Below are 16,304 nucleotides of genomic sequence, written 5' to 3' on the forward strand. Positions count from 1 at the left end.
CCTCGTTTAACCTTCTGTGTTTCTTTTGGACACACGCGGGCTGGGACCACAAAGCTGGGGCTGGCCCTGTGACTTGAGGCGCCTCAGGCAAGGCCACAGCCTGAATAACTTGAGGTGGTCCCCCCAGGAATCGCCTCAGCTTTCTCCAGTGGAAGTGGAGTCTCCCCAACCCCTGTGACGTCCTAAACTGACTTGCACAGGAAGAGAAACGGAAATACCTCCTGCTGATTCTAGGAGCAGGCTTTTCAGCCACTGACCCCTTTCCAGGTTCCACATTCCGTTTTGGAGACCTTCCTTGTCCATTCCCAATGCCAGCTCCCCAGGTCAGGAAAGAAGGGGGGGTGGTATTGCTCAGCCTGCAGTCACCCAAACAGGTTACCCTCAGCCACATTGCACACCCTGCTCTCCGGGGAAGGGAATGTTTAGCCTGTCGCAAGCCACAAAAATTGCATTTAAAATGCAGCATTGAGAGCAACCCATGAAACCTTAGAGTGTTTAGTAAGCTTGTGAAAAGCTCTGGGGCTTAGAGGGAAGGGGACTCATCAAGGTTTGCCTCCTCAGTGCCTCGCCTCAGACAGCTATGTCATGGTCCTCTCGTTTTGCAGAGGAGGCAGCCAAAGCCACAGAGAGGCTAAGCCCCTTGCCCTATAGGGTTTCCAGGGAGTGGCTGGTAGATCTGAACTGCCGACCTTTCGGTTAGCAGCCGAGCCCTTAACCACTGCACCACCAGGGCTCCACCTCCTGGCCTAGTGCTCCTTTTTCTGTACCATGCTGTATCAGATGGGTTTTAAATGGGCATTTTAATATTTGTCATACTAACAAGTTACTGGGTGGCCTTGGAATTAATTTCACCACAGCTGTTTCTTAAAAAAAAAAAAAAACTTCTTTGAAAAGGAGGTTTTCCACGGCCTTCCTACACAGCTGAAGGGCCTGAGGACACTGGTGACTGAAACAGCAAGCTCCTCCTTTGTGCTCGCAGCAGCGGCCATGGCAGCGAAGGTGGGCCACGGAAACAGCAGCTGGAGGGACGCCCCAGGCAACAGCGTCAGGAGCTCACCCCTGGAATTATAAGTGTGCACCCAGAGTGACAGATTCACTCTTTGGAGAAAGATGGTGCCGTTGTGGGAAGCCTTACAATGTGAATTTCCAGCTTGGGCAATATTTTCTTATGTAATAATTACTCCTCTGACCCAAACTCGCCTCCTTCTCTTTCCACCATTTGGTTATAAACTGCGTTTTGTTTTATTATATTTATCTTGGGGCACTAGAACAAGGGATGGAAATACAGGCGACACGATGTAAAATGGCGCCGAAATACTCTGTCAAAAATTGGAGCGGCTGGCGGGGGTTTGGGGACTATGGCTTAAGGGGACTTCTAAGTCAATTGGCAAAATAATTCTATTATGAAAACATTCTGCATCCCTCTTTGAAATGTGGCATCTGGGGTCTTAAATGCTAACAAGCGGCCATCTAAGATGCATCAATTGGTCTCAACCCACCTGGATCAAAGGAGAATGAAGAACACCAAGGTCACACGACAACTAAGAGCCCAAGAGACAGAAAGGGCCACATGAACCAGAGACCTACATCATCCTGAGACCAGAAGAACTAGTTGGTGCCCGGCCACAACCGATGACTGCCCTGGCAGGGAGCACAAGAGAGAACTCCTGAGGGAGCAGGAGATCAGTGGGATGCAGACCCCAAATTCGCATAAAAAGACCATACTTAATGGTCTGACTGAGACTAGAGGAATCCCGGCGGTCATGGTCCCCAAACCTTCTGTTGGCCCAGGACAGGAACCATTCCCAAAAACAACTCAGCAGTCATGAAAGGGACTGGACAGTGGGTAGGAGAGAGATGCGGATGAAGAGTGAGCTAATGATATCAGGTGGACACTTGAGACTGTATTGGCATCTCCTGCCTGGAGGGGGGATGGGAGGATAGAGTTGGAAGCTGGCAAAATTGTCACGAAAGGAGAGACTGGAAGGGCTGACTCATTAGGGGGAGAGCAAGTAGGAGAACGGAGTAAGGTGTATATAAACTTATATGTGACAGTCTGACTTGATTTGTAAACGTTCACTTGAAGCTCAATAAAAGTTAATTAAAAAAAAAAAAATTGGAGCAGCTGTGTGGTCGAGGCTGTGAGTCTACACAGACCCCTCTAGCCTGGGATCCCAGCTCCTTAGCTCTTTTACTCTCTTGGAACCTTAGTCACTTATCTATAAAAAGAGGTCGACAACTGTTACCAGAGGCCATTATGAGGATTAAAATAAAGGTATATAAAGTACCCGGCACATTTAACATATGGCATAAATAAAAACATCCCTCACTCAAGGCTTTAAAATTTTCTCCATATAAAAAAGTTAGAGAGGACTGATCAGAGGTACATGTGTTGAAACTGGGAAATGAGACCAATTAATCAATAAACAATTCCCATTAATACAATGCTATTGTTGTTGTTGTTAGGTGCTGGTGAATTGGTTCCTACGCATAGTGACCCCATGGACAACAGAACGAAACGCTGCCTGGTCCTACGCCATCCTCACAATCCTTGTTATTCTTGAGCCCACTGTTGCCTTCCAAGCTGATGGGATCATTTATATCAGACAATGCTCTGCTGTTGTTCGTAAGGTTTTCACTGGCTAATTTTTTCAGAAGTAGACTGCCAGGTCCTTCTTCCTAGTCTGTCTGAGTCCGGAAGCTCAGCTGAAACCTGTCCATCATGGGTGAACCTAAATACTGGTGGCAAAGCTTCCAGCACCCCAGCAACACACAAGCCACCACGGCACGACAAACTGGCAGACGTGTCAGGTAGTACAAACACTACCATCTACAAAGCCTTGTGTTTCTTAAACACTGCACATACACTTCTTTTAGAAATACTGGAGACATTATGAACAGACATGTGTCCAAGTGTCTCGGGGGCGCTTCACAGGCCTGGGGGAGTGTACCACACGGGCAGACTGAAGCTACAGAGAGGGTGACTTGCTCACGTCTTCCAACAGATCATGGGCATTGCTTGGCCCCCTGCAGGATCCTCTCATCCCCTTTCCTTCCAAGGAAGCCGTATTTTCTTTTCTTTCACCAAAGGCTACAGAGCAAATAAATGAGTCAGACTGTCTGCAGGGACTACAAAGACTTCTTTAGTGCTTTATCGGGCAACTTCCCCCTTTTTAGTCATCAAGGTTCACCATGTGGAAGCACTGTACAGGCCCGGAAGAGGAACTCATTTACCAAGGGGCCTCGCTTGAAGAAGGTATTTGTTTATGGGTCCAAAACTTTTACCTAGGCATTCCTTTCGACAGTGGAAGCATCGTGCTGTGGCCTGAGGAAATTATGGGGAAAAAACAGTTGGGTACGCTAGGCTGGTCAGGCTGTGCATGGTTTTTATTATGGAAAATGATTTCTCTCGTTGTTGCAAAATTATAAATAAATATTGAGAGGCTGTGTCCCAAAAGTTCAGAGAGAGTTTTGCATAAAAGACATGCTGAATGGAAAAACTAATATAGAGCCCCCAAATTGTTCACTTAGTCATTGCCTTCAGGAAGAAAATAATTGATCAGAAAGCCAGCTATGCGTTGTTACCTCAGAGGGACAGTAAGTCCACATACCCGAGAAATTAGGAACCAGACAAAGCAAACCGATTCATGAAACCATTGAGCTTAAAGGGTCACTAAATGTAACCCACATTTAGTGGTTAAGAAGCGATACATTTATGAAAACATGCATATTCAATCTTCATGAAATATTTTTTGAAAAGCTTGTGCGTGATGATTACCTCTGAAGGTCTTATTATGTGTCGTTTGCCTCTTGGAGCTTCAAAAAAGAGTTGTTCTTTGGCACCTGAATTAACTTGCAATAATTTTCCTGTTCATGACAGAATGAAGCAGACAGATAATTAAATTCTGCATCTGGCTTTCTGTTATAAAATGACAAACATGGCTACGACTGTTTTGATTCATTTTAATTAAAATCTCATAAACTGTGTAAATATATGTTGAATTATTCCAAAGGGCATGCAAAGGCAATTACGCGGGATGGTTTGTTGCCTCGATTCTGATGCCTAGCGATCCTATGGAACACAGTAGAACCGCCCCATAGAGCTTCCAAGGCTGTAAACCTTTACTGAAGCAGACCGCCGTGTCTTTCTCCCGCGGAGCGCCTGGAGGGTTCAAACTTCCCACCTTTCACTTAGCAGTCGAGCACTTAATCACTGCGCCACGAGGACTCCTTACATGGGATGGTACAAACCCCAAAGCTATGATTTTTAGAATATGGACCTCATCAAAGCTGACCTTGAATACCCTTCAAAACACAGAAGAATCACATTTGCTATGCTTTACTCTAGCTGTCTCGTTGAAAAGCGCAACAGTTTTCCAAAGTCTGACAAAAATCTATCTTTTGCTCTTTTTCCTTGTTGCCTCCAAGCACAAAGATGAAGTAAAAGCAAACGGCTTTGGCAAGAATTACGGCATCGGAAGTGAGATCCATGTTGCGAACATTTGCATGTGAATTCTGAATTCTCAGATCTGAATTCTAAATTTGCCCTTTAAAGTTTAGAAACAGAAAGATAAGGACATACAAAACAAACTATAAATGCTCATTCCTGTCTTACTTTAAAATCTGAACAGGAATCCAAGACTTTCTCCAAAGAAAATGTTGAGCCAAAATAGTCTTTCAGTCTGATGTAAACTTGGGCTCATTTTGATTAATGTTGGAAAACACTCAGATTTCCTAGCCCTCCTACCACAGCAACAATCCTTCCTGGCTTGAAGTTTAAATGACTTCAGCTATATATACATCCTAGTAGTTTCTGATCATTTTTTTTTTTTCATTGTGTAGCATTTCAAAACATACGTGAAAGAAACCTATTGCCAACTCGCTGATTCCAACTCATAGCGCCCTTCAGGACAGAGTAGAACTGCTCCATAAGGTTTCCAAGGAGCAGCTGGTGGACTGGAACTGCTGACCTGTTGGTTGGCAGCCTGAGCTTTTAATCACTGTGTCACCAGGGCTCTAAACACGTATGGGAGTGGGGAAAATAGCATGAAAAACTCCTGTGTGCTCACTGTTCAGTTCCCCCACTCACCCTGGATTACTTTGAAGCTAATCTCAGACATCATGTGTCATCTGCAAATAATTGAACATATATGTCTCTAAAGGGTACAGTCTCTCCTGCTCCCTTTCTCTGTAACTGTGTGAATCTTGTACGTCTTGAAATATCCTTCTTGGAAACATAATGCCAAAATAAGAACTTCGTGGTTTATATCACGTTCAATAGCTTTAAAGTATAAACAGATACCACCTAGATCTGAAATAAGCTTGGTTAACCTTCAGAAGTTCCAGGTCCATTTGTCCATTTCTAAGTACTAATTAGAAACAAGGTTCTCTCATTTCTTGACTTAATCATCTCTAATTTGGTGAATTAGAATGATGAGTGAGTTTTGCCTTTTGTTCCGAGGAGCCACACATTCGAAAACGTTTCCCCTGAATGGGGCACGTTTCTCCTGACTTTATAGGTTTGTTGTTGTTAGGTGCAGTGGAGTCGATTTCGACTCAGAGTGACCCTATAGGGCAGAGTAGAGCTGCCCCATAGGGTTTCCAAGGCTGTAATCTTTACAGAAGCAGACTGCCACATCTTTCTCCCGTGGTGTGGCTGGTGGGTTTGAATCGCTCACCTTTTAGTTAGCAGCCGAGTGTTTAACCACTGCGCCACCAGGGCTCCTTGACTTTATGGTTATACATGTACAAATGAGAAAGAAAAAGGGGAGTTAAATTAGCTTTGGCTGTTTAGCATTAAGGGAGAAAATGAGTTATCAATACTCTGGAAAGTAATTAAATTTTTAGGGCCGTCAAGAGTGCTTGTAAGTAGCAAAGGATGTGGAAAGGATTAAAGCGTTCAATTTAAACATTCGTTGAATGTGCCTAATTTTAGATGATTTTTGGCCAATGGATACTGAGAGAACTCAGAGGATTGTAATTCTCGGATAATCCAATCAACTCACTTTATACCATAGTTTCAAAGATATTACTTCACTAAAACACACATACACAAACTCTTAAAACTGCACAGTGAAGTACTTTAGGATTACCACAGTGTTTGAACAGGTGGACACACAGGCTGCTGCTCAGCACAGGAGACAGCGTGTGGGCAGCTGTCTGGCCCTGCCTCCTTCCCCGAGAGCTGCTCCCCTACCCCACTGTGGGCAGGCCCCTGCTGCAGTGTTTGTATCCCAAGGTGGACATTCATTCAGAGATGCAGCTGGGCGATCCAATTCTTTCTCCTGGGGATTTGAAATCTGGAAGCTGAGAGAATCAGTGGTGCCTAGCTGGAATGGGATGTAGACTTTGGGCCTGAGGGTGGCATTTGGGGGCAGCCAAGACTGGGCCATACACAAATGAATTAGGGAAGCCTTGCCATGCAGAGAGAGGGACCAAAAGCAGACGCCAGACGCAGGAATGGAGGCTGAGAGGATGTTGTTCCAGGGCAGGAGAGGAAGGGAGAGGGACTATCTGCTTAGTTTCTAAGTCTTCCAGTTCATTCCTGAAGCCAGTTCCTCAGGAGGTGTTGCTTCCTGCTCTTGATTCTAGGAGATAATCCTATATATTTCAAATGAACTCATGCTTTACTATTATTATTTTTAACTTAAGCTGGTTTGAGTGGGGTCTGTTTCTTGCAACCAAGAATGTGAAGAAATAATATACACCCACTCCTCACTTACCAACAAGGTTAGGTTCCAAAGACCAGGTCATTATGTAAAAATGGAGGATGACCACATCAGATCACAAAATGGAGGATGACTACATCATTACATAACTGCCAGATTACATCATTATATAACTGCCAAGTCACATCATTACATAATTACCAAATCACATCATTACACAACTGTCAGATTACATCAGCATATAACTGCCAAACCACTGAGAATCATGGCCCAGTCAAGTCGACACATAACCTTAACCATCGCACCTCATACCTCGGCATTCATTACTGCCAGATGTACGTAGTTAATGTGCAAAATAGTCAGATAGATTTTTTACTAGTGTCACAAGTGCGAAATTAGGAATAACAACAGTCGATAAGTGAGTAGAAGGTGTATATATATATATATATATATATATATATACTGGTGTCAGGGTGGTGGAATTACGGATGTGGCTCCCCCTAATTTTTCTCTACTGCTGTTATTTCACTGCCCTTTTTTATTTTTTAAGCACAGAGGGAAGATCCAGGGCACCACTCTCTTTCCCTTGCCTGCTGCTTAGTAATACATAACTACTGAAATGCTCTGAGGACAGGCAGCAGAAGCAAAAAGCAGAATAATCCATATATAATTGCCCCGGAATAATGGTAACCCTATTCTTTCAGAGTCTTCACATTTTTATTCACTAGAAATGTCTACTCACATAGAATACTGGAATTTAAAGAGACAGCTGTCCTCATTACTAAGCAGACATATTAAGTCACATATCTTGAGGTATAAAAAGCTTTATAGCTCACACAGTGATTTCACATACATTATCCTGGTTGATACAAGTTGGAATAATTTATAAGTAAGAATAATTCCAAAATTTGGTACTAAGTATACCAAACACATCAGGCCATTTGCAATGAAAATGGCAATGAAATGTCCTATTATGGCCCAAACTCTTCATTGGTAAAAGCTCTGATAGCCCTGCTATCTCTAGAAATGAAAAGGAACAGCTAGAAAATGCTCTTCCGTGTCCTATCTCTTGCCATCTATTGTTTTCTTTCTTAAGCATTCTACGCAGGAGCTTTCATTCAGGGGTGGCTGATGTTCCTGCCAAGGCCAGATGTGCTTTTCTGTTTCCCAGGACCTGTGGTTGCCATGGGCACGAGAGGCTGCTGGGGCTGGAGGCTGGGCCAGTTCCTGCCCCGACAAGCCGGCTGGCTCTGACAAGAGGACAAATGCTTTCACTGTTTTTGATAGGCTCAAACAACAAAATAGATCTCTGCTCCTAAATTCTGCTCTCTACCCTTGCCAGGCCCTAGGGGACCCTGCTGTGAAACGCCAGGCTCATTGCGAGGTAGCGTGGCACATTCGCAAAGTCAGGTGTTTTAGGAACTGGGAGATCAGGAGCCCATGAATACCGATATGGCATGCTCCTTACGGCTAATGAAACTGGAGTTAGATCAGGGAAGATTCTCAGGCACACTTGATTTTATTCTCCAGATGGTATGACCCCTTCCTAAAAGACAAAAGCATTCTATTCAAAGTCTCGGTCCGCAGAAGCCATTAGTCCAACACCCTCATCAGACGGATGGGGATACTGAGGACAAGGGGTGAGATGGCTTTTCAAAGACCTCAGCTTCCTCACTCCCAGTGCCCTTTCCACCACCCTGAGCTCCAGCTGGAGAACAAGTCTGGCCCTGGGTGGTGATATAAGTTGTCTCTGAGTTGCCTCCGACTCATGGCAACCCCATGTACTACAACAGAACAAAATGTTGTCCGGTCCTGCACCATCTTCATGATCGTTCGTATGCTTGAATCCATTGTTGTGACCACTGTGTATTTTGAGGGCCTTTCCAACCCAGGGGCCTCACCTTCTAGCACTACGTTGGACAGTATTCCTTGTGATCCATAGGGTCTTCATTGGCTAGTTTTTGGAAGAAGATTGCCACGCCTTTCTCCCTAATCTTAAGTCTGGATGCTCTGCCAAAACCTGTCCACCACGGACGATCATGCTGGTATTTGAAATACCGGTGGCCTAGCTTCCAGCTCAACATGTAGCCATCACAGTCTGATAAACTACAGCCAGGTGGTGCTGGTCCTTGGTAGAACTATGTAGTGGGGTTTGCCTGTCTCTCCCCAAAGTGATGGTTCCATATCGAGGGCCTTTGTGCAGCCCCTCACCCAGGCCCCTCCACAGAAGCCGTAACTGATCCCAGCCAAGGTCTTGTTCTTTCCATCTAGGGCTTACTTCTCTGTCTATCCCTAGCACCCCACACAGGGCCTAGGCATTTGGAGAATAAAAGAAATCCTCCAACCAAAATGGCCCATTTTCTCTTGGTCCTTCACTTCTTAGTGTGTAAATGGTAACTGGTTTTAACCCCTACCAGTCACTGTAATGGTGGGATTTCATAGTCTGTGTCAGGTATTATGTGTGTTAGGTGGATTCTAAACAAAACCCGCCTTCCTCCATCCTACCTATGCATAAGGCTGGCCTGACTGCCCTAAATCTGTCTCTCAAGAAGGCATATCTAGGGATGTCGGTGACGGAATAGAGAGGGGAAAGCCACTACTTTTTTTTTTTTAAACAATAAAGCAGAGAATACAAAAGGAGGAGTACAGGAAGCAGCTGCCTCCACCCACACCCTCGGCCTCACCAACTCCCAGGTAACTTAGGTGCCAGGTAACTGTCCAGCCAGATGACAAGTGCCGGCCTACGCTCTGGGCCTGTGTCCGGCTCTGCTCTGACAGGTAAGTGAGAGGGACTTATCTGATCTCCTTTGCCCTTGTTTAGACTTGTACCTCTTACAACCAACAGGCACTCTCCTCATCTATCGCACCGTATGAAACCCCTGCAGGCTATAAAGCTTAATACAGTCTAAATTCCAGTGCAGCTAATATGGCACCAGCTATCTACCTGCCTGGCGGGAGGATTACCGAGCTCTGGCCTATGCCCACTACTTCGAGAAATACTTGAAATAAAATATCCTGGCATTTCTGAAACCACCTCTTTTTTGGCTGAAGCTCTTATCATCTCTCTTTCCCTTGGTTTATTTTAGTTGCTTCCCAACTCCAGGCTCATTCACCCTCCCCAGAGTGGTGGGGGATGCCCCACTCAAATTCCCTTAGAGTTATGTAATAACGCCTGCAGGACAAAGTTCAGTTTTAATCACCAGCATGACACACAGGTACCTCTCCACTTTCACCTCCTTACGAACCCTCAGCCGCACAGCATTAATCACTATTTCTTAATCCCTCTGAGCTCTTCCCCCATCATGTTCCCTTTGCCTGGGATGCTCTTCCTTGACTTCTCCATCTGGTGAATTTTTCCTCATCTTTCAAGATCCATCTCAAAGGTCCCTCCTTCTCTGGATCCCCCAGGGAATTCTCTCCTCAGAGTACCCATTTGGCTTGGTGGTTTTCTACCACAGTGGACTAAACCTCCTTCAAAGTTAGGACCCTGCCTATCCCAAAATGTCTGCTCCAGACTCTAATGTCAGTCAAGTCCCTGGGACAGGATTTAAAAGTGATCCATTGGGTGATACCAAAAGCAAAAGCAACAAAAGAAAAAACATATAAATTGGACTTCATCAAAATGAAAATTTTTTGTGCATCAAAGAACTTTATAAACGAAGCAAAGAGACAACCTACAGAATGGAAGAAAATATTTGGGATCCATATTCTGTTAAGGATTTAATATCCAAAATTCATGAAAAAGTATGACTTAACAATAAAAAGACAAACAATTTAGTTTAAAAACGGGCACAGGACCAGAATAGACATTTCTCCAAAGAAGATACACAAATGGCCAATAAGCACATGCAAAAATGCTCAAGGTTGTTAGTTAGAAGGGAAATGCAAATCAAAAGGACAATGAGCTATCACTTCATCCCCTCTAAAAAAAAGGATGATTATAATCAGAAAAATGGAAACTATCCAACGTTGGCCAGGACACGGAGGTACGTTCCTCTTGGGACTGTAAAATGGTGCAGCCACTCTGGAAAACCGTGGCAGCTCCTCCAAAAGTTAAGCAGAATTACCATTAAAAAAACCGGTTGCCGTCGAGTCAATTCCAACTCATAGCGACCCTGTAGGACAGAGTAGAACTGCCCCATAGAGTCTCCAAGGAGCGCCTGGTGGACTCGAACTGCCGACCTTTTGGTTAACAGCTGTAGCACTTAACCACTATGCCACCAGGAAAAACACTCAAAATAGTAATAGCTGTTGTCTCTGTGTTGTAAAATTATGGTCACTTATTTTGTCATAGGGTCCCTCACGCCCCCACCCCCCCCATTTTTCTAAAGCTCAACTTTCATTCTCTCTGGAAACAGTATATAAATTGACATAGATTTTTAAAAACAGAGATTACATTTAAAAAGTCACACTACACTTTACCTCTAGAGTCCCAGTCGATATGTGTAATATAACTCGAAGCGCCTCTACAGATGCCAACCCTTTTGCTTGTGAGGACGTTGTAAATATCCACGAAGTTATCGTGGGAGGCCACGGCCAGGTATTTCCCTGTGTCTAGAAAGAAAAACGTGCAGTTACCACCCAAACTTTGCATATGGTAATTTACCATATCCAGGCACTTAGCCTTTTAAAATTGGGAAAAGGTCAAGGAAACCTTTAAAATAGTCCACTCTTGTAATTTTTTTTTATTCCAAGACTGTAGTATTTTAAAAAGCATGTGCTGTCATCTTCACCTTTGGAAAACTTAATGTCAGAGATCATTTCCTTTCTGTGATGGAAGGAGACCATGTCTTCCACAGTGTCAGCATTTACGACCAGGAAACTCCCATCGTTCAAACCAACCGCTAAGGCTTTCCCATCAGGGGAGAAGGCACAGCATCTTCCACCTACAAAGAATCCCCAAGGAATATGGTTACCACCCAGGCCTTTGCAGTCAAGCAAACCAAATAAAAGAGTGAGAGATCAGTGTGCGTGCACTGTGCGTGGGCATATAACTGTGGCTTTCACGTAACGCTATGTTTGTGAACAGAACTAAAGCTTCATGATTTAAACATCTCTCCTCCCCAAATCCAAGGAAAATTACCATAATGTCAAAACTACATTTTCCATTTTTATGTGGCTTATCTGTTTTTTTTTTTTTTTTTTTTGAGTCGGAATCGACTCCACAGCACTGGTTGGGTATCTGAGTACCTGGGGTTTTCAGAAGACAAGTGGAATGAATGGAGGAAAGGAGTGAACGAGTTAATACGCCTGTATCTTTGCTGTCAAGAAGAAGGGTGACCTTTCAGAAGGTGAGCTGTGTAATATAATTTCCAGAAACCATTTTTTGGGTATCATGCCTTACACAGAAAACTGGCTTGAGAGAACTTAGTAGTTCTACTGTTAGGCAACCAATTCTGAAATCTGTGGATTATGATGCAAAATTCTAGAGGACAAAGACCTTGTTCTTGTCTCTTCTGTCATGGAAAGAATGGGACATGAATACCATCCTCTCAAGGGCGTGCTGGGCTCATGAGTGGTGCTTTCCACTGATTTGTAGGGTCATGGGAGGAGTACTGACTGTGGGGAATATTTAATAGGAATCTCATTTAAAAATATGCCTCCATCCCCTCCCCCATCTTATTGCACAGCCCAGGGATGGGACAGTAACGCAGACATTTCCAACCACTGATCTTTCTCACCAACCCCTCTGTAGTGTTCATTGTATGCAGAAAGCTATTTTCATAACAATAACTTTAAACTGGGGCCCTGGTGACACAGTCGTTAAGAGCTTGGCTGGTAACCAAAAGGTCAACAGTTTGAACCCACCAGCTGCTCCTTGGAAACCCTATGGGACAGTTCTACTCTGTCCTATAGGGTCGCTATGAGTTGAAATCAACTTGACGTCAATGGGTTTGGCTTTTTTTTTTTTTTAGTTAATTTTAAATTGGCTCATCTAAATTGCATCTTCATTCATTCATTCACTCAGCAAACACTTATTTACCTATCATGAGTCAGCATAGCTAGTGCTGAGAGAATAAAAAGGCGAGAGTGCCCTTGAGGAGAATCATCAAGATTAGGGTACCCATATAATTTATCATCCAAACCAGGACACTTTGGAGAGTAAAGGGAGAACTATTAATAATCACCCCATGACAACAGGCATAAATTGAGATGAATGGCCATCCTATCTAAGATATGTCAGCAGTTGTTCTGATTTTTAACCTACTGAATAAAGTCCACTGACCCATGTTCAAGCCCTCCACAATAAAGACTTGGTGTGTCATTTCCCTAATATAAACTACTGGCCAGAAGGACTCAATCTCGTAACGGTTGAGAACATGAGCTTTGAAGTCAGACCTGGGTTTGAATCCTAGCTCCTCCACTTACTGAGGCCTGGAAGTCTGCGGTAAAGAGAAGAAAATGGCAGAGGGAGGCAGCGTCATGCAGTGACCTTAGTTGTGCCCTCTGGAGCCATGCTGCCTGTGTCTGAATTCCGTTCCACTGCTTACTAGTTGTGTGACTTTGGGCAATCTACTTAAATTCTCAGTGCCTCAGTTTCCCAATCTGTGAGTGGTAATAATAGCGGCCTTACTCATTGGGTCTCATAAAGACAACTGTGAAGTGGTGGTACAGTTACTGGGGCAGCAATATTAACTGTCATCATTGTTACTACTGTCAGGGCACCTTTTTAGCACTTTATCCCCCCATAATAAGCTCTCTACACCTCTCCACCTGTAAAGCTACTCAGCACAATTATTTTAGGGCCAGATCCCAATCTTATCCTTTCCTATCTTAAGAACCTTTAGGATTCTTGAACCTTACTTCTCATATCACCTCCTGATGAATGCGTCCCTGGGTGTAGGCCTCCTCCGGGGCCTCCATAGGACCTTGCTTGTGCCTAGAATCTTCAGTTTGTCTCTCCATAGCCATTCTCCACCCTTCCGAACCCAGCCCTGTGCCTGGAGGCTGGTCTACATGGAATGTGTCAATGGGCTTCCTTGCCTCTGGCTTCCTGTTGGGTTTGGCTAAAGAGGAGTATGGGTAGGAGACTAGAGGAGGGACGAGGGAGAAAGAAGGATAGTACTTCTTTGCCCAACCACCTCCCCACAGGGTCATTGGGTGCTGAAGGTCATAGCCTGTCAGGCTGCCATCTCACACAGTTCTCACCTTCAAGACCTCAGCAGCCACTTACTCTTCTTGCCCCTTCATGCCCAGGGCTGGTAGTGGTACCCACTGTCACTAGCTGCACAGTGGTCACTTCCTTACACCCTACCCACCCCTTTATAAATAGTCCCTGTTTCAGACTCTCCTCAGATTACCAGTTTGAATGGACCATCTGTCTCTGGGATTCTGCTCAAATCTTGTCCATTTCTGACACTAGAGATGAGACCACTCTATTCATCTTGGTATCCCCAGTGCCTGATCCATGGAAGCTACTCTGTAAGTTTGCTGAATTTGTGCTTCTTGGTATGCCTCTTGGTGCATATAGGTGTTCTAGTGCATATAGGTATTACTCAGTTCTTGATATTAAATACTATTTTGTCTCCACATAGCTGATCTTTGATTTTCAGTAATAAAATAAGTTCTGAAGACTGTCAGACATAAACAGCATTCTTTACAAGCTCATGGGTTTCAGCTGACTCTCACAGTTCTCAATGAGAAGAGGAAGGACATATTGCCCCCAGGTGGCAAACGTTTGTGCAGCGCAAGGAAAATGAGATGAACAATAAAGCTGGTGCACTGTGGATCAGGCCATCCTTCTGGAATAACTCCACGTGCTTCGCTATGGCTCTCTAACAACACACATTGACTTCCCACTGCCTAGTGTGGTTTCTGGCATATAACAGGTAATATAATCATTATTAACTGAACGCATGAGTGAACCCAACCCATTCCATTGTCGGTAATTACTCTTGCAGCAGCGTGAGAGGGTGCCATTTACCTTTTTTCAGTTTGCGCACTGCCAGCATGCGGTGCTGGGAGGACAGGTCCCAGATCCGAAGCGTTTTATCATCGCTCACGGTGGCGCAGATGGGCAGGAGAGGGTGAGCTGCCAGCCCCCACACTTCGCCTTCCATGTGTCCCTGGGGGCGAGGAAACGGGGTAACATGAGCTCGTTTTGTGCTTCTAGGCTAGCCCTTCTCCAGCCTGGTGGTGCTACTCAGCCTGAGGGTCCCCCCAGAGGTTCAAATCCGAGTAAACACAGCTTGGGCTTCCTTGAGCTGCAGCAATTACACTGAAAGATTTTTCCTTTTAACTTGAATCTACAGCTCGGCCGACATGATGCTAAAACATTCTCTGGGGAAGGGAAACATGGACTTGTTGCTTAGTAGCTTTGTTTAGATGATGCCAAACATCTTCGGACTTGGAAACACCTGGGTAAATAGTGAAATGCCCTCATTTTAGCCTGTTGACACCGGGTAAACAAAGTACACACCTACCACCTAGTAAAACAGCTTAGCATAAGGCCACCAGTTACTTCCTTCAATACAACTACATTTGAAAAGATGTAGGTATCACCTATCTGTCAGCAGAATTGGACAGTGATATTCTCATTAATTTAATGCTATTTTACTACTTTGAAGGCATGGCATTTGACAGAGCAGAAGTAAAGAGAGGTAAATTTTCATTTCAAGTGTCCTGGGTGCAGTTCAGGTTCAACATTTGTTCACAATTTGGTCTCTCCGTGTGCCAGCAGTGAACATCAGAAAACCGAAACGTGCTTAATCTGCATCGGACCAATTCCTCATAACGATATCTTATCATGAACACATTTAACTGGCTTGAGTAACTGAGATAAAACCACACTTCTTAAAAAATGAACACTTAACAGGGAGAAAATGAGTCAGACTCCCATAATTTACCACTCAATAAAGCTGTGTAAAGAACAGGTTGGTGCTATAGGGGAACAAAACAGACCAGATTGTTTATTGAGTTTCTACTTTTAATGGCTAATTATAAAAAGGCTTTGCTTAGTAAACAAAAAGAGCATACGTAAGCATATGAAAGGTAGCTGGAACACTTTTGTGGAGCAGGTGGCTTTCCCAGGAGAAACTGGATGATTCAGGTTTAACTGGGAAGCTGTTTGAACAAAAGATATAAAGTTCCAAATACAGCCAACATCCAAATATCTGAGAAAATGAGCGGCTGAATTGTTGACTTTGTTTTTGAATTTATTGGATTTGGGGGCACAATACATCATTAGTTTTCTATTCTCTTCAGAAGCCACCACTCCAGGGTCTTGGTCTAGAAGACTGGTCAGGTGTCAGCCCCTCCATTTGTGGAAACATCTCAACTGGTATTCCGTCAATTCCTGGAGCCTTGTCTTTCATGAATGCCTTCAGCGCAACTTGGACTTCTTCCTTCAGTACCATCGGTTCTTGATCATATGCTACCTCCTGGAATGGTTGGATGTCGACCAATTCTTTTTGGTACAGTGACTCTGTGTATTCCTTCCATCTGTTTTTCATAGAAATCTTATAGTATAATTTAAATAGTATCATAGTTGGAGTCTTATAAGATATCCAGCATTAACACACGCATGGAAACAATTTAAACTCTTAAACATTTGGAGATCAAAAAGAAAGCAGCATTTACTTTTCAGTAAAGTAAGAAGTTGTGGCCAGAAAGAAATGAGGAGACAATGAAAGCAGG

The 16,304-nt window shown here is 44.1% G+C and overlaps 1 protein-coding gene across 1 annotated transcript in view; it reads right to left on the minus strand.

Annotated features, from left to right (window-relative positions):
- Window positions 1–16,304, minus strand: part of EML6 (EMAP like 6) — a 253,307-nt gene that overhangs the window by 50,308 nt on the left and 186,695 nt on the right. The window contains exons 21-24 of the mRNA XM_064277085.1: window positions 14,593–14,734; window positions 11,402–11,554; window positions 11,091–11,222; window positions 3,779–3,867 (exon numbers count right to left, since the gene is read on the minus strand). Of these exons, the coding sequence (XP_064133155.1) occupies window positions 3,779–3,867; window positions 11,091–11,222; window positions 11,402–11,554; window positions 14,593–14,734 (516 nt within the window). The remainder of the gene's footprint in view (window positions 1–3,778; window positions 3,868–11,090; window positions 11,223–11,401; window positions 11,555–14,592; window positions 14,735–16,304) is intronic.

The sequence above is a fragment of the Loxodonta africana genome, chromosome 26 (genome assembly GCF_030014295.1).
Source record: "Loxodonta africana isolate mLoxAfr1 chromosome 26, mLoxAfr1.hap2, whole genome shotgun sequence".
In the NCBI taxonomy this organism is placed as follows: domain Eukaryota; kingdom Metazoa; phylum Chordata; class Mammalia; order Proboscidea; family Elephantidae; genus Loxodonta; species Loxodonta africana.